Genomic DNA, 19,078 nt, shown 5'->3' with positions numbered 1-19,078 from the left:
CATGCATACCCCTTTGTGTTTGCACGAGAAGCAGTTCTCAAGACAATAAGGATACTGCCAGGAAGAGATGAGTTCAGGAAAAGTAGGAAGTATTTCAGGAAGATACTGCAATTCCCTAAAGCACATGTTTACGTCTGAAGAAAATCTCTGTTTAAAAGCCATTTTTAGAACAGTGATGCCTCCAATAAATAGCTTGCCGCCCCAGGCACGCGCTTGCTGCGCTGGTGCCTGGAGCCGCCCCTGCCTAGGACCAAGTAAACCTAGACCATTCCTACCTGGTGTTTGTCCAACCTGTCCTTAAAAACCTCCAATGACGGGGATTCCACAATCTGTCTTGGGGGCCTGTTCTGGAGCTTAACTGCCCTTAGAGTTAGAAAGTTTTTCCTAATATCCAACCTAAATCTCCCTTGCTGCAGATTAATCCAATTACTTCTTGTCCTACCATCAGTGAACATGGAGAACAATTGAACCTCAGCCCTCATTTTAACAGCCCTTTACATATTTGCTCAGTCTCCTTTTCTCTAGACTAAAATGTCCTTTTTTTAAATCTTTCCTCATTGGTCAGGTTTTCTAAACCTTTGATCATTTTTGTTGCTCTCCTCTGGACTCTCTCCAATTTGTCCACATCTTTCTTAAAGTGTGACACCCAGAACTGGACACAGTACTGCAGCCGAGGCCTCACTCGGGTTGAGTAGAGCAGGACAATTACCTCCCATCTTACATACGACACTCCTATTAATACACCTCAGAATATTCGCCTTTTTTTGCACCTGGAGGGGACAGTAGCAGCCTCTGTGCAAAACATTTGCTCTGCCAAGGGACTCTTCCAAGAGCATGTTACGATACAAACACCAATTTCTCTTGTCTCTCTCCAGGCAGACAGAATGCCCTTCATCCATGCTGCAGAATGACAGGGCTTGACTCCCAGTGGGACTTTGGCTCTTACCTATCCCCCTAGCAGGGTGTTAGAACTTGGGGCCTGCGTGCTTGCTGACCTGAGTCAGGCTGTGTGCGGACAGAAGGGAAGCGTGGGCTCAAACCTGAGTCAGAGGTTGGGCTTAGTGTAGACATACCTGTAAAGGCCAGTGATAGAATAAAATGCCTGTCAGGAAATTTCTAATCTTAGCCAATTTTTTCCATTTGTCTCAATTGTCTGAATTCAAGAATACCTGTTCCACTGCCATAAAATTCCACTGTCACCTAAGCCTTGGTCAAAAATAAATTAAAACAAACCTTCACACTTGAGTTTTTCATATTTCATTTTGATTTTGTGAAACGGATCCAGTTCCCCCCCAAAAAACTGGTGAAACTTTATGGGTTTCATTTGTTAAGTAGGATTGTTATTTGAGTGAAGATTTGATGAAAGGGCCCTTAACACATGTAACTGGAATGAATGAAAATCCAGAAGGAGAAGATTCTAAAAATTAATATATTTTTCTAATGTGAGCTATGTGATATAGAGATTCATAGATTTTCAGACCAGAATGGATTATTATGATCATTATTCTGACCTCTAGCATAACACCAGGACATAGAATTAGATTTATTCTTCTCTAGAGAATAGTAGTTGAATTACTATTAGTGTTTCATTGGAATTCTATCGAGGACTACAAAATCATGACTGGTGTGGAGAAAGTGAATAGGGAAGAGTTATCTACCCCTTCACATAACGCATGAACCAGGGATCACCCAATTAAATTAATAGGCAGCAAATTTAAAACAAATGTAAGGAAATACTTCTTCATATAACACACTGTCAACCTGTGAAACTCCTTGCCAGGGGATGTTGCGAAAGCCAAAAGTATAACAGGGCTCAATAAAGAACTGGATAAGTTCATGGAGGATAGGTCCATCAATGGCTATTAGCCAAGATGGTCAGGGATTCAACCCCGTGCTAGAAAAGTGATGCCTTGTGGCGTCAGGTCTGCATTGTTTTGTGTTTGCTTTCTGCTTTGCACGAAAGAAAACACAAACTGTTTACAGCAGTATGTATATTTCTGGCATTCTCTGTTCTTATCTCTGGATAGAAGCAGAAAAGCACTGGCGTCCGCAAGACCTGTTGCTTTTGGTGATATGAATTGAGTGAAAGCGTAATGGCTTGATTTTTCCATTGCCGTGCGCGTTGGGTAGCCATGTATTCTTGTGCCATGTGAGTACAAAGTGGGTATAAAACACTGTCATTTTGATTTGTTTTACACCTATCTTGTACTCGATTTGCACAGATGTAAATGGCAACACACTGCACAGAAAGGCTTAGTATAAATTGATGGAGCACTACTAGTCTGGTGAAAAGACAGGGGACTGGTGCCGGGCTATCAGGCCTTTCATCTCTAGGTCACTGCTTCAACTCCAACAGGATCTGTAGTGACTGGAAGTGACTGCTTGTGTACAGCTCGGTCCTGCCCCCAGTGGAGTTAATGGCAATTTTGCCATTGTCTTTAGTGGGAGTGGGAGCACGCCAATCATACCTTTCGTCTGAGGATCTCAAAGCACTCAGTGAAGAGAAGTATTTGATGGTCTGTGTGAAATGAGTTTGGGGTCTCTGTTCAGCTGGCAGTGGATAGGTGTCCCATTGTAACTGTACCACCATGCCACCATAATTACCAATGATCAGCACATTGCCTGGCAGTGCCAGAAGATGTGGGCCAAGGACTAAACTCCCATCTCATCCTTAGAGCTGGTCCCTCCAGCTCAGGACTGAGGCACATTCAGAGAGCAGTGGGGACATGTTACGCTCTGATGCACCCCAAAACGGCAATCCCAAAACACAAGGAAATTGAAGCAAGATGCGCTGGGAGGTGGTCAATCAAAACATGTAATAACCATGAAACGGCTAAGTCAGCAACAGTCTGAGCAAACATAATAGCAGGCCAAACACACACACCCCCCCGAGTCAGCCCAGGGCAGGGGGGAGTTCACTCTGCTGTTGCCCATGTTGCCTTCATTGGGAACCAGACATGTGCACTCAAGGGCAGAATTTGGCCGTAGGCATGTTGCAAAGTGGGTTTGTCGTGTTCTTTCAGCTGAGCTCCTATCCAGGCACGTCAGATCTGTCACCAGAGGTTCCCTGGTGCCTGTTAAGACATGAGGTGTCATTGTATTGTTGGAAGCATTGCTGTTCAGTACAAAAAATGTAGCCCCACTTCTGCCTCTGTAAGGAAGGGTGCGGTGGCCGTCAAATCAAAGCAGCATTAAGTTTTAGCTGCTTAGGCCTGTTTGATTTCTGTTCCCTGGCAACTTAGCTATTGGGGGCACCACTGGCCACATCAACCAGTGATTTGGAGCATTTATCAGCCCACAGACTCCTGTATTCAGGTGACTGCAGACAATCCAGAATCCAGACTGGATCCTGGTAGCCATTACAGCCTTGGTCTGGGCACCTGTTAGATTTCGTTAGCTAAGCACGGCTGGCCAGATAAGTACTTGGATGGGTGATCCAAGGAAACGTGAGGTGCTTTCGGGGGTTGACTCAGTATGTGGCACTCTTCCTTCTGAAACTGACCCAATACCCCAGCAAGATGCTTCGGGACAATTTGCTTCTAGGGGTGCTGTCTTCCAGATGAGACCTAAACCCAAGGCCCTGACTGCTTATGGTCATTAAAGATCCCATGGACTTTTTCTCAAACTTAAGTGTGTTTACCCCAGTGTCCTGGTCATATTTACATTCATATAGCTCACATTTCCCCTGTATTGTCAATGGGATATAGAGTTCTTTTTCACTTCCTGTCCCTGGAGATGGTGACATTTGAGCGATGGGTTAAATGATCCCTGTGCATAGTTTGTATATCATTTTAACTGTAAGGACTTTGAGACCTTCTGCATGAAAATCACAGTAAGATGCTGTAAGACTCTACATCCTCCAGCTGCAAAACCACAGGTGCCTAGAAGAGCTAAAGGAGAATCCCTGGTAGCAGTATAGGGCTTATGACAAACAGTAGAGGGTCATGGTGCACATATATGCTAGCCAGTGCATTGTACTGTTAATATTATCAGTTGAAACCGCTATGCCATCTCCTTGAACTGTTCCAAAAGGTGCTGTTACTTTCAAAGAATGTATTAACATAAATGGAACCCTTTGTGGGCTTTGTAAAATCGCAGTGTGGACACTCAAGCGCAGGCGTGGAAACAGAGTTCACAAGCCTGGATCCCACAGACCTGGATTTACCAAGCTGTGTAGTTGTACCCATGGTTACTCATGTCCCTCTCTGGCTAGCATTGCATTTTGCAGTGTCTTTTCCCCTCTCTAATTCTTTGTTGACTCTACCACTGTTGCTTCCTGCCTTCTGCACAGGAATTACCTCCTATGCAAACTTTCTGCCATACCTTTCGGTCTATTCTTAGCTACTATATTGAAACCAAATACTGATCCTATTGAAGTCAAAATGGCAAAACTCCCATTGACTTCGGTGGGGAAAGGATGTAGCCCTGAGATGGGCAGTAGGGTGGATTTCAGGGCTTGGTTTCTTTTTAATTCGGAGCTTTGTGTTGGAGTTCATATAAACTCCGATTTCTTTCTTTTCCCCCTTTCTGAGAATAAGCCAAGAAGCGAGGCATAGTTTTCAACGTTTCCTAGAATCCTTGGCACTGCCTACAAAGGGAATGGAAAAAGTCTGCGTTCTGCTTGAATACCGAGATCTCAAACAGCGTGAGCTTTTAGACAAATGCAGTGCTCATTTCAGAGGAAGCCTAAGTCATTAGCACGGTGCAGAATGGCCTGAAATGGTTTTTTTCTTATTAAGGTGCTAGTCTTTTTGTTTTCCACACATGGATCTTTCATCGACATATGCTTTCCATATGTTCCTTATTAGGCTTGCTTTCTATCTCACAGATCTGTTACTGACGCCATGAACTTATGCGATTAACTTGCTTAAGAAAAACACAGCAAAATTCCAGGCAGTATTCCTAGGAAAGCCCTGGGCAATGGGTTATTTAAAATGTTTTTATTCCCGCTTGTGTGGCATGTTCCACCTCCTCGCACCTTTGGATGAATGAGGACACTGGAATTTGTTCCTACATGCTCTGTTCAATCTTTGTTCCAAGACCTTTCTATAGATATTGGAGAAAGGGGAGGAGGGAAAATGGGACGTTGCTTTTAGCCGTTTTCCTGACACATCCAGGCAGGATTCTCGGGGGATGGGCGCTTAGCTGTCAGAGAGGCGGAGACCAACAGGATGTTTAAATACTTACCATAAAGTCTCCTTCCAAACTGGCAGGGTATGGGTTTGGGGAGACGTCGGTACGTTTGTCTACGGAAAGGAAAAGGACACTGATAGCAGGAAACTTTCTGATGCTTGGTTGGTGGGAGAGCCCTCAGCAAGAAACACAATGTCTCCGTGAGTAGCTTTTCCCTTCAGTTTAAAGGACTGTACAATACTTTGTGTATGAGAACAGAGCAAGAGGGTGAAAAGATTGGCTTGGCAAATCAGGAGAGAACTCTGGCTAGCCCAGACATTTGTCTTATTTCACTGATTTTACCATCTATTTTAAGAGTTCCTTTAGTTCCAAATTCTCTTCTCAGTTACACTGTATGACCCCAGTGTAGCCTGTACTGGTGTAAACGGGAACAGAATCTGAACCCTCAAGCCAGCCCCTGCTCTCAGTTACTTTTTCACCCACATAAGGGCTCGGTCCAAAGTCCAGTGAAGTTGGTGAAAAGATTCCATTGGTTGTAATCAGGCCCTAAAGAGAGTAAAATCTGACCGCCCCCCACCCCCAGTCTGTGTTTAATTATCTAGGAATGAAACATTTACTCGGTGCACATTTTGTAGGCTGAATTTGATTTTCAATTCATAGATTTTAAATCCAAAAGGGACCATTCGATGATCTAGTCTGAGTTCAATGGTAGGGAAGCTATGTAATCTAGCCCTCCTACCCACCGGTGCAGAATTGTTCCTTACTATTTTTGTCCAGTGTAAGTGGACTACATAGGCTCTTATATTGTACAGTGAAGATACATAGGTGCCTATATGGAAAATACATACTATTTTTCTTTTTTGTTCTTTGACAGCATGCATCACTGGGAGACGGTACATGACATTTTCAGAATATTGTCCTGTGGGTTAAGCTAAATTGATGTGAACATATCCTACAATGGAAACTTGGTTTATCTTATAAGTTCTTTGAAAATATAAAGGGAATATTTAAAAGAAAAACCTTATAATTAAAGCCCTCACAATTATATTTGGCAGATATATAGTTTCCTCAGTTGAGCAGTTGCAAAAAGCGCCCCCAGATTAAACTGAGCATTACAACGGGAGATCAAATGTTCCAAGTGTCTCTTTTCATTGTCTCCTGGGCTGGTTATATTACTCACAGCTATTTTGCCTGGAAAGGTGGGTGGACTCATAGCATTATAACATGGCTGTTAAGATGTATGAATTTGCCTGGTTCTCCCAGAACGATGGAGGCAAAAGTATTGCACTGGGAATTAAAGAAGCTACTACAGGCAAAATTATTTCCTAATCCCGCATACACTTAAACACGGGTTTAAGGGCTTGCAGGAGCTTGAAAGTACACTGGGCTTAATTTCCGCTGATAAGTGAATAGTTTGCTAAAAGTTTACATTGACTATTATAGGAATCAAATAAGAGGGTTAATTGCCTGTGGTCAGAAGCCATTATTCCTTAATTAATCCAATTACTTTGCAATCTCTCCCCCCCCCCCACCCCAATTTGGCTTGTGAACATTTAAAACAGTTTAAGGCTCCCAAACCTGCTTCCACTGGTGTTAATGGGAATTTGCCAATGACTTCAGTGAGAGCAGAATCAATTCCTTAAATCTTTGCTTTGCAAACTGACCGTGTAACCATACTGGTCAAGTCCTTATAGCCTTCCTCATGCAAAGCTCCCAGTTGAGACAACATTGAAGTCAATGGGAATTTTGCCTCAGTCGTCATTGTGAGATTTGGTCCCCTCTTCCTAGGAAGGGTGTGTATTTGACTGACGAACGGCACAAGGAATATTGTTGATGGTAAACCACAGTTGACGGGAAGTCTGAATCCCATTTAATGAACAGTGAACTAAAAGGGAATGCTCTACAGTCCCACTGACAGCCCACCGGCCGCATCCAGCCCACAGGACAATTCCTTCCAGTCCTCAAGGCATCTGCTCCCCTAGTGGCAGCTACCCAGAATACAGGGAACATCGCAGTGAAATGCGGCACGTGCCAGAGACCCACACCACAAAATGGTGTCCTCCACATGGCGTGCCCTCTCATACGGTGCGTGCGAGGATACGCTGCATGGAGGACGCCATTTTGTTTCTGTATGTGGCCTGCGGAGGTGCCACACAACTGCGCATGCGGCCCACGTCACTGAAGAGGTTGGACCATCCAAATTGGGGCCAGGTTTTTGAAGTAGCCTCTAATTTTGTGCTTGCAATGAATTGCAGAGGTAAATGATGTCTAAGTATGAGCTGGATCAGACCAGTGCTCCATCTAATTCGGTATCCTGTCACCACCCGTGGGCAGCACCAGATACTTTAAAGGAAGAGGCGAGTAACCCCGAAGTGGTCAATTATAGCATAGCCTGCTCAGAAGGGAAGTTTCTTCCTACCCTCCCTCCATTAAAGGTTGACTGAATACATGGAATTTATGCCTGCAAATAACTGAGCTTGTAATTTTGCCCACAATTGACAATGGACCCAAAACTAGATGCTGTGTTAAAAAGCCTTTAAAATTGTAACCCTTAGAGTTTAAAGAGCAGACAAAAATCATGTAAGATAGATAAGATGGGTGAGGTGATATCTTTTATTGGACCAACTTCTGTTGGTGGAAGAGACAAGCTTTCGAGCTCCACAGAGGTCTTCGTCAGGTCTGGGAAAGGTACTCAGAGTGTCACAGCTAAATACAAGGTGGAACAGATTGTTTAGCATAAGGAGTTAACATATATTCTAAGGGAGTACATCTGCGTACCCTTCTCAAACCAGACCAGAACAAGAGCTCTGTGTAAACGCAAAAGCTTGTCTCTTCCACCAACAGAAGTTGGTCCTATAAAAGATATCACCTCACCCACCTTGTCTCTCTAATATCCTGGGACTGACACGGCTACAACAACACTGCAAATAAAAATTATGTAATGAATTTGGGGTTTTTTTCCTACTTGCTCTTGTTGTTCAACGCAGGAAATCCAGAAGTGGCATGAGTTGCTTTCTGCATTGTCACAGGATAATGTGATCGCATTTCCTTGAGTTACAGCTTAATTACGCTTGTGTCCAACAAAGACCCTATGTATTACCGCTGCTTAGTCTTTATGAAGCACCATGCAGCGTTTCACAGTAACTCACAACAGAACTCTGTCCCCTACCTGTGCACACGATTATTATATATTACTTGTATTACCGGAGCGCCTCGGAGCCCTAATCATGGATCGGAATTCCATTGTGCTAGGTGCTGTATAAACACAGAACAAAAAGGCGGTCCCTGCCCCAAAGAGCTGACAGTCTACCCTTTTAGTTTGCTGGGTTGGTTCACGTTCATGGCTGGAGATACACCATTTGACCAAGAAGGCTTTTGAGAGACATTGGGATTCAACAGCTAGACCTGTGGTGTGAGAGACAGGAGACATGGGTTCTACTCCCATCTCTGCTTCTGACCTGTTTTGTAAACATGGGCAACTGTTTTGCCTCTTTGCCTCAGTTTCCCTGATCCGTAAAATGGGGATAATAAGACTGTCCTCCTTTGTAAAGCTCTTTGATGGAAGTGCTAGATGATTATTGTTATTAGGAGTCTTGCAGCCAGTAGGATTTTAAAGATTGGTGGTTCTGTGTTTATAAAGGGCTCATTATGTATAAAACTAGTAGCACTGGAAATTTCCATTTGACTTTACACCAGACCTCCGGACAATAAAAGAATTTTCACTATATTTCAAGTCCTGGGTCTGATTGTTATCTTCTTGGGAGAATCAAGGTTGTTTGTTGAGGGAGCAGCAGTGTTGTATTTGGCTCATATCCTAAGAAACATCAGTAGAAAAAAAGACTCCTACATTGCAAAGAGGAAGAATTTAGACATACAAAAAAAAAGTCACCTTGGTCCCAATCCGACATGCACTGATTTCAATTGGCTCAGGGAAAGCTCTCATTGACTTCAATGATCCAGAACTGGGTCCTTAGAGTGGAAGACCATGGGAAAGTATCAGTAATTCGGATAAAGTGATAAGAGCTTTCGGAAAGCTGATTCTAGCCCAGACCTATGTACAGTGTAGGGGATGAGAATTTCAAGCCATCCCTCTGGCTACAAAGAAATAATCAAAACCCGTGGGGCCTGATTCTGCTTTTGATGGCAAACCTAGTGTGCATGAGATCAGAATTGGGTCCATCAGTTTTACTTGTATCATGTGTAGCAGGATCGCTTGATCATCTTTGCTGGAAATGCATGGGAGAGGCATGAAAATGCATTGTGAGAGGAGAACACTCAGGATTTGGTCCTTAAATACATTAGTTGAGTAAACTAAATGGGCCAGATTCATCTCTGGTATAATTCCATTGACCAGCAGCATTAATGTGCCCTACGTTACAGCCAGCAGCAGCTGCATGCATCCAGGCCGATGATTCCTGGCTAGGAGTGTGAACGATCTACATGGGGGAGCTCTGCCTAAGGGGTATTGCTGGATGAATGGGAGTATCCAAATAGGACCAAAATCCTGCATGCTTCTGCAGCTGCCATTGCCTTCAATAGGCATTGCAGGTACTTGGCGCTTTGTCCTGGACACAGAGGCCCAGTTTATAGTGGGAGTCAACTAGAAGAGAGGTGGCCACATTTGGCACCGTGCTCACACCGTTGGGCGCGATATGTTGGGTGGTGTCTAGGTGCAGAGCCTCCCAGAATCCTCCTCTGTACCTGGGAAATGACTGATAGGGACGGAAATACTTTTTCAAGACCAATGGGGTCTTTAGGAGAAATGAGAAGGTAGCTGGAATCCTCCAAGAAGAAACATGTGCGTGAGAGCGAGGGGGAAGGGCAGAAGGACATGTGTACTGCTAAGAGATTAGACCAGTAGTCCCCAAACTTTTCAAGGTCGCCCCCCTTCCTCCCGGAGTTGGGACTGGGAGTGGGGCCGCAGCTCCCGGGGGAAGGTGGGGACACAGCCAGGGGTAAGGAGACCGAGGCTAGGACTGCAGCTGGGGGCAGGAGTGGGGCTGGGAACAGAGCTGCAGCCAAGGGCCTCGGCTGGGGCAGAACTAGGGCCAGGTCCGGAGCTGTGGCCGGACCGCAGGCTGGGGCCTCGGCTGAGGGCGGGGCTGGGACCCAGGGCCTCAGCAGGGGGCGGGGCCAGTGCAGAGCTGGGAGTGGACTGGGTTTGGATGGCGGTGCTCTGGATTAGACCATCTTCTGATAACCTTAGGTGAAATCCTGGCCCCATTGAAGTCAATGGGAGTTTTGCCACTGACTTCTGCTCGCCATAGTTTCTTATACTGCCCTCCTCATCAAACTGAGCACCTTCCAGTAGTGCTGTAAGTGACACAACTCCCATGTCTTACAAATGGGTTCGTTCTTTCTCTCACCATCTCCCCAGGAGAAGAAGTGTGTGTGGTGGTGGAGCATTTTGCCTTGGTTGGGTTTTTTGTGTTTGTATTAATATGCACACGCAGCTCAGGGGAGCTAGATTTATTTCACTGCATGATGGGCCAGACCCTGCACCGATGGAAGTGCATCTATGATGCCGAGCCAGGCCCCGTGTGTGTGATGTGTAGTACTGCTCTGCTTTAAAATGCAAACGACATGGGTCAGGGACAGTGTCTTCCTTTGGGTTGCAGATAGTACCAAGCACGCTGACGGGGCTCGGTGCAGAACGAGAGTCATTCATACAAACTGTGTTCCTTGCAAAGCACATTTCTGCAGTGCTGTAGTTGGGAGTCTGAAAACAGCAATCGCATTTTGCTCTCGATTACATTTTTTAAAAGCAGGGTTCAGAAGAGCCTGATCTATAAAAAGCAAACAAAACAAACAGCTTCCCATCTTGCATCTGCAATTTGGGCCTGTCAATAATAATTGCGGTATAATTATGCAGGCACCAATGAAGGTATGTAGCTGTTATGCCGCTCCCCTGGGTGGGTCGTCAGCAAAATGTATTGAATCTGAGACCTCTGGTTTGAGATGCATGGGCTGCTCCTGCCTGAGCTAAGAAACCCATTGCTGATAACTGAGGCTCTAGCTCAGGGGTGGGCAAACATTTTGGCCTGAGGGCCACATCGGGGAATAGAAATTGTATGGCGGGCCATGAATTATCACAAAATTGGGGTTGGGCTGCGGGAGGGGGTGAGGGCTCTGGTTGGGGGTGCAGGCTCTGGGGTGGGGCTGGGGATGAGGAGTTTGGGGTGCAGGAGGGTGCTCTGGGCTGGGACTGAGGGGTGCGGAGGGTGGGAGGGGGATCAGGGCGGGGGCAGGGGGGCAGGTAGGGGGGCAGGTTCTGGCTGGGGGTGCGGGCTCTGGTGTGGGGCTGGGGATAAGAGGTTTGGGGTGCAGGAGGGTGTTCTGGGCTGGGATCGAGGGGTTTGGAGAGCAGGAGGGGAATCAGGGCTGTGGTTGGGGTACAGGGAGAGGCTCAGGGGTGCAGGCTCTGAGTGGCGCTTACCTCAAGTGGCTCCCGGAAGCAGTGGCATGTCCCTTCTCTGTCTCCTACGTGGAGGCCCGGGCAGGCGGCTCTGCACGCTGACCCATCCACAGGCATCGTCCCTGCAGCTCCCATTGGAGTGTGTAGGAGCCAAAGCAGGGCCATGCCGCTGCTTCCGGGAGCCGCGTGGTGCGGCCCCTGACCCAGCACCCTGCCTGGAGTGGGTCGAGCCGCGTGGTGTGGCCCCCGACCCAGCGCCCCGGCTGGAGTGGTGCCAAACCGCGTGGTGTGGTCCCCAACCCAGCGCCCCGGCCGGAGCGGGGAAAGCCCTAGACCCTGCTCCCCAGCGGGAGCTTGCGGGCCGGCTTAAAACGGCTCGGCCCGTAGGCTGTAGTTTGCCCACCCCTGCTCTAGCTGGCTCATCAATCTCTGTCTCTGGCCCAACCACCACCAAGGCGGGGACAAAGTGCCAAACTGAATCATAGAATCATAGAATATCAGGGTTGGAAGGGACCTCAGGAGATCATCTAGTCCAACCCCCTGCTCAAAGCAGGACCAATCCCCAACTAAATCATCCCAGCCAGGGCCTTGTCAAGCCTGACCTTAAAAACCTCTAAGGAAGGAGGTTCCACCACCTCCCTAGGTAACCCATTCCAGTGCTTCACCACCCTCCTAGTGAAATAGTTTTTCCTAATATCCAACCTAAACCTCCCCCACTGCAACTTGAGACCATTACTCCTTGTTCTGTCATCTGCTACCACTGAGAACAGTCTAGATCCATCCTCTTTGGAACCCCCTTTCAGGTAGTTGAAAGCAGCTATCAAATCCCCCCTCATTCTTCTCTTCTGCAGACTAAATAATCCCAGTTCCCTCAGCCTCTCCTCATAAATCATGTGCTTCAGCCCCCTACCCATGAAAAAGATCAAGAAAGAAAGAAAGTGATTCAGACTCTTCCAGAGTGAATACAAGTTCAAACATGGTATAAATATGCCATGCACTGCTACAGACTAGGGACCGAGTGGCTAAGTAGCAGTTCTACAGAAAAGGACCTAGGGGTTACAGTGGACGAGAAGCTGGATATGAGTCAACAGTGTGCCCTTGTTGCCAAGAAAGTTAACGGCATTTTGGGCTGTATAAGTAGGGGCATTGCCAGCAGATCGAGGGACATGATCATTCCCCTCTATTCGGCATTGGTGAGGCCTCATCTGAGTACTGTGCCCCACACTACAAAAAGTATGTGGAAAAATTGGAAAACGTCCAGCGGAGGGCACATCTACACTGCCTCACAGTTCAGACCAAGGGGGTGTGACTAGCAGTGCACAGCAGAGTGCTCTGCTGTAACTACCCCCACATGGATGCTGTGGGCACTACTATTTTAGAGGTCCGGAGCTTGCACTAATGAGGTGCACTTGCAAATCAGGCAGTCATGTCTGCTTGCCTTTATCCGTGTGTCTGAGTAGCTGTGCTCTGAAAAGAGAAAGTGGGGAGGCCCTATTAAAAATAAAGCTAATGCTAACCCCAAATCTGTATAATAATGATATACTGTTTCTTCCCAGTCATCTGCCTCTTGCAAAACTCACATGCTTTTAAGTGACTGCTTTATGTGTGATTCTTTCAGGGGGTTGTATTTGATTTAAACTGTCTTAAGCATATGGTTTTCCAAAGGGTTTTAAAAAGCTCCATTACTCTGGGGAAAAAAAAAAACCCTGCTCCCGTTTGCCTGGTTTTGTGTTTCTTGGCTCGTTTACAAAACGGGCTTCAGGAATCAGAGCTGGATTCTGCAGGATGCTGAACATCCTCTAGCCCTGCAGCACCACTCGGGATCAGGTCTGTAATTCATTCTTTCCTGTATCAACTGCTGCCCGAGTGGCCCGGGCGAGCAGGATAGTGTAGGATCGCTGCCAGTTCAGAATACGGGGAACTCTGACACACCCACTTTCTCCACTGCCCTATAGTAATGTATGGGATCTCAGAACTTGCAGCCTGTTTCAAGACTCTGGTCTGAGGCAAATGAGGTTAAAACCAGTAGGCGTGCCACCTCCATAAACTGAAATCCCCAAGCTCACCGCAGCTGGTTCTGAGTACTTGCATCTTCTGACACATGCATCCAAACATGATTATTGTTTATTGTTTACATTCCAGCAGTGCCTAGGAGCCCGAGTCATGGACCAGGCCCCAGCTGCTCTCGGAGCTGTACAAACATAGAACACAAAGATGGTCCCTGCCCTGAGGGGCTTGCAGTGGTTGTTTACCAAGGAAATACTGTTTGAATGTCCCCAGAGAAATCTATCTATGGTACTGCAGCTGGGATTTGGGGGAGATTGGGATTGGCTGGGAGAGAAACTGGGACTGGCTGGGCAAGGAGACTGAGGACCGTAGGATGAAAGGGAGGCTGGGACTGGGAGCTGGAGTGGGGAGGAGAGAGGAGGCTGGGACTGGAATGGAAAGGAGATTGAGACAGAGCCGTGGAGGGAGAGGCATCTGGAATTAGTTGGGTGGGGAGGCTGGGACTGGTAGTTGCAGGGAGGGGAGGCTGGTACAGGTTAGGCAAGGAGACTGGGACTGCAGGCTGGGGGAGACTGGGTCTGGGAACCAGTGATAGAAATGTGGGAGAGCAGGGAAGACAAGCCAGTGGTTAGGGTACTTGACTCAGACTTGGGAGAGCCATGTTCAATTCCCTGCTGCTTCACAGACTTCCTGCATGACCTTTGGCACATCACTTAGCTTCTCCGTGCCTCAGTTCCCCATCTGTAAAATGGGGATGACAACACCGTTCTGCCTCACCTGGGTGTTGTGAGGATAACGATTCTTGGCTGCTCAGATACTGCAGTGATGGGGGCCATGTGAGGGGTGTGTGGGGAGGAGGAGATACAGGGACTTGGATAGCTAGCCCAGAGGGGGAGGTTGGGACTGGGTAGACAAGGAGCCAGGGATGGGGAAGAGCCAGGACTGGGGCAGGTTGGAGGAACAGGGCAGAGGGGGTCAGGTTTGTGGGGAATGGGCAGAAGAGTCCGAGCCACTAGAGCACACTCCCGTCCAGAGCCTGGACTGGAACCCAGATTCCTGAGTCTCGCCATTTCCCTGCTGTCCACAATATCCGTGAAACCCACCGGCAAAGCATGCATCTCGTCCCTCTGGGAGCCTGGTCCACGCAGAGCATGACAACCTACTCCTGCCGTCAGCAACTCCATTGGCTCACGCGGCAGAGCTGTGTGTGGTGGATCTAAAGGTTCCAGCCCTGCGGCGGACGCACGGGTGTCAATATGACGCCAGACGATGGAATTTCTGTTTTTTCAGTTTGCCTTTTTAAAAACCTAAGAAATTAACACACAGAACCCACCAAAAGAACATTATTAGGGTTGTAAAGTCAAGCACGCAAAGGTCGGGAAACACCAGAGTTAAGGTTGCCTGTGCAACCTTATCTCAGTTCCCTCAGACGCATGTATTATGATACCAACTTTAATTACATGATCCCATACTGCTTTTTCCACAGAACCTCGGCCTCATTCAGTGAGCAGCCTGGACAGTGCCTACTTAGTGAGCGGCTATTCAGTCGTTCCATGTGCAGCCCCATGACTTATTTACCACACACTATTCAAACCTTGCTCTTATTGATTTCCTTGTGAGCTTTTCCAGGGTGCTCATCACTGTAGTATCCAGTGCTTCATAAACACTAATTAATTTATCTTCACAACACCCCTGGGAGGTGGGGGAGTGGTGTTATCCCCATTTCACAGATGGAAGGGTGAGGCACAGAGAGATTCAGATTAAAAGTGTAACTTTGGGTGAGACGACTAGGACCTGATTCTTCAGCATTAAATAGCATTTTATTTGTTCAAGGCACCTGTGAGTGCTCAGCACTTCCGCAAATCAGACCCCAGGGTCTCAAGTTGGGCTCCCAGAAAATGAGGCACACACAAGTAGTGACCACCCGTGAAAAGTTTGGGTTAAGTGACTTTCCAACACTGCAGAGGAACTCTGTGGCAGAGGCAGGGAGAGAATCCAATTCCCTAGGGCAGCATTCAGCTGGCATAACCATGTGACTGTCCTTTCTCTTGCTGGGATCCCCTGTCTCATTCACTACACACCTTCCAGCTTCCACAGTAAATGAAGTAGGAATGCTACAGCTAGGAGAACACTTCACTGCCCACCCCTGATTGCTCCCCAGAACAGGCCCCTCCTGTGCATTGAATGAGGCAGGGGTTCTATGCAGGGGCAGCACCAGCTCTTCACGGTGGGGAGGCTGAGGTGGGCCTTAGCCCCCCTTCGCCACGAGGCCCTACCCCTCTCCGTGGCCCTACCTTCTGCTCCTCCTCTCCCTCCTGTGGCCTCGCCCCCTGACCCCATCGGAAGCCAGAGCCGGGCAGTGCTCGCAGCCACCACGGGTAAGAGCCACCCGAGCGGTGGCGGACCTAACTCTGGGGCTGGCAGAGCCTTCAGGGAGCTGCCCTGGGCATGCCCCAGTGGGCGGGGACATAGGCCAGAGACTGCTCTTGGGCACCCCCATCCCCAGCCCGGGCAGGCCAGCAGCTGCTGCTCTCTCTGCTCTGCCTTCAGTCGGAGAATGGCAGTTGCTACGGGTACCATAGATAGATTTCTCTGGTTACATTCAAACAGTATTTCCTTGGTCAGGGGCGGCACCAGCGCACCAAGCGCATGCCTGGGGCGGCGGCCTGCCGGTCGTCGTGAGGGCGGCCGTCAGGCTGCCTTCAGCGGCATGCCTGCGGGAGGTCCGCCGGTCCCGTGGATTTGGCGGCAATTCGGCGGCGGGTACGCCGAAGCCGCGGGACTGGCGGACCTCCCGCAGGCATGCCACCGAAAGCAGCCTGCCTGCCGTGCTTGGGGCAGCAAAATACATAGAGCCGCCCCTGTCCTTGGTAAATCCCCTGCCTCCAGCACCACCCCTGGTTCTGTGGAAAATATAGTATGTGAACTTGTGATTAAAGATTGTATCATAATGCATATGCACAAGGGGGCCAAGTTAAGGTTGCACAGGCGACCTTAATTCTGGCATTTCCTTACCTTTGACTGCTTGATTTTGCAACCTTAATAATGTTCTTTTAGTGTAGCTTTTGTGTGTGTAATGTGTACAGATACGTATGCTCTCAGTGTTTACGCTCCTATTGACTATCTCTTATATACTGTAATTGACTACTAGCATGTTAGGCACTCCACTGGTAGAATCATAGCTATTCAGCTGTGTCATAGGATCTGTATTGCTAACGGAGAGTCTCAGCTAGCATTTAGCTCAAGTGGTAGGGGGACCTGTGCTATTGGAGTAGGAGAATCAGATCTCTGTCCCCACGTCATCAAGTTCAAAGTGATGGTGGCATGCAGCATAGTGACAATTGTGAGATTCCTAAATGGCCATCGGTTTGTTTGTAGTATAAGGCCGTGATCCTGCAATGAATGGACAGACCTCTCAACCCACACGGAGTCCCATTGACTGGAGGGCTTTGTCCATGGGAGTTCACTATAAGATCAGGCCTAAACATATCCAATGCACTGCACTTATTTGTGCAAATAATGGAAACTACTTATAATGAGCTTGGGTATAGTGATATAAATTGTTTCAGTGACTTGCAATGTACAAATTACAATTCCACTTCTACTGAGCCTCTCATAATAGTGATGCTGATCTCTGGAATAAAATAACTTCACTCTGATATCATCCTGCTATGTACCAATGCCACTATTATAATGAGGTCTGTTGCTATGACCAAACAGAGCTGCATTAACTTATACGTTATGTTTTTTCTTCCTGCTTTTCTTGCAGGTTATAAATGATTAGCCCTTATGACCAACATGAGCTGGAGTTTTCTCACCCGTCTGCTAGAAGAAATTCACAATCACTCCACTTTTGTGGGGAAGGTCTGGCTCACCGTGCTGATCGTCTTCCGTATCGTCCTGACGGCTGTCGGAGGGGAGTCCATATACTCAGATGAACAGAGCAAATTCACATGTAACACCAAGCAGCCAGGCTGTGACAATGTCTGCTACGATGCCTTCGCACCACTATCACATGTCAGGTTCTGGGTCTTCCAGATCATCATGATCTCAACCCCTTCCATCATGTACCTGGGCTATGCCATCCACAGGATCGCTAGGTCCTCCGAGGAGGAGAAGAGGCTTAAGGTACTCAAGAAGAAGAAGAAGCAGTTTGCTTTGAACTGGCAGGCTGTCCGTAACTTGGAAGACCCTTTGGAAGCAGACGAAGAGGAGCCCATGATCTCCGATAACACGGTGGAAAATGAGGAGAAAGCCAAAGCAAATAAGAAGAGCAAGGAGCAGCAGAAGCACGACGGGAGGAAACGCATCCAGCAAGAAGGGCTGATGAAGATTTACGTCTTCCAGCTCATTGCCAGAGCTTCATTTGAAGTTTGTTTCTTGGTTGGGCAGTATTTTCTCTATGGCTTTGAGGTGGAAGCATATTTCGTCTGCAGCAGAGCCCCTTGCCCTCACACCGTGGACTGCTTTGTGTCAAGGCCAACAGAGAAGACCATCTTCCTCCTGGTGATGTATGTTGTGAGCTGCCTGTGTCTGTTGCTCAACATGTGTGAAATGTTCCACTTGGGGTTTGGGACCATTAGAGATGCCATTCGCAACAGAAAGATTAATAGTTTCAGGCAGCCTCCATACAACTATTCCTACTCGAAGAATATCTCCTGCCCTCCCGAGTATAACCTGGTCGTGAAATCGGAGAAGCCCGCAAAGGTCCCAAATAGCTTGTTGGCCCATGAGCAGAACTTGGCTAACGTTGCTCAAGAACAACAGTGCACAAGCCCAGATGAGAACATCCCGCCAGATCTGTCCACCCTTCATAAACACTTGAGGGTGGCCCAGGAGCAGTTAGACATAGCATTCCAGAGCTACAATGCCACTCAGGCCAACATGCAGCCTTCCAGAACCAGTAGCCCACCTTCAGGTGGGACTGTGGTAGAACAGAACAGGGTCAATACTGCCCATGAGAAACAAGGCGCTAAGCCCAAAGCCAGTTCAGAAAAAGGTAGTTCTAGCAGCAAAGATGGAAAGACTTCTGTATGGATATAATTGGGTGCTTGACCATAGCTCACAGACAGGGCAATGTAAGTAGAGGTTTGGTTTTTTTCCAGCATTGTCTAGAATTCAATTCACAGAGCACAGGCACAATTGTACGTGGGAGTAAATGTAGCTGAAGGATGAGTTGTTTCAAACGTTACATTTGAATAATGTCTTCTGGTGTGTTAACGAAGACACTCCCTTTCTTGCCTAGTCCATATTCTCTCTGGGAACCTCCATCGAGCTAAACTGTATGGTGCCCCCCCACCCTCCGGCACTGCTTAGGGGTGGGAGTAACAGCCTTTCTTCTTATGTCACTCACTAGCTGTTTGCCCAGGATGACCCACTGCAGGCTCTCTGCGACAGAGACTGGACTGACAAGCGAGCTGGCTGGCGGGAAGGGGACTTTGTTGATCATTCAGAAGAAAAGTCTTGACTACCCCGAGCAACTCATGTTCTGCATCATGAGGCTATAGTACTGTACTTGTGTTG

The 19,078-nt window shown here is 47.7% G+C and overlaps 1 protein-coding gene across 2 annotated transcripts; it reads left to right on the top strand.

Annotated features, from left to right (window-relative positions):
• Positions 1–17,344: 17,344 nt before the first annotated feature.
• On the top strand, positions 17,345–18,598 carry GJC2 (gap junction protein gamma 2). 2 transcript variants are annotated; one of them, XM_065398989.1, is made up of 2 exons: positions 17,354–18,433; positions 18,494–18,598. In XM_065398989.1, exons 1-2 carry the CDS (start codon positions 17,354–17,356, stop codon positions 18,596–18,598), a joined length of 1,185 nt encoding a protein of 394 aa, XP_065255061.1. The 2 variants fall into 2 exon arrangements, with proteins under 2 accessions (XP_065255060.1, XP_065255061.1); XM_065398988.1 differs by having other exon boundaries at positions 17,345–18,598.
• Positions 18,599–19,078: the final 480 nt, after the last annotated feature.

Source organism: Emys orbicularis, chromosome 2 (genome assembly GCF_028017835.1).
Source record: "Emys orbicularis isolate rEmyOrb1 chromosome 2, rEmyOrb1.hap1, whole genome shotgun sequence".
Classification (NCBI taxonomy): domain Eukaryota; kingdom Metazoa; phylum Chordata; order Testudines; family Emydidae; genus Emys; species Emys orbicularis.
The sequence above is the reverse complement of the archived record's forward strand: the minus strand, read 5'-3'. Positions and strand labels throughout refer to the sequence as shown.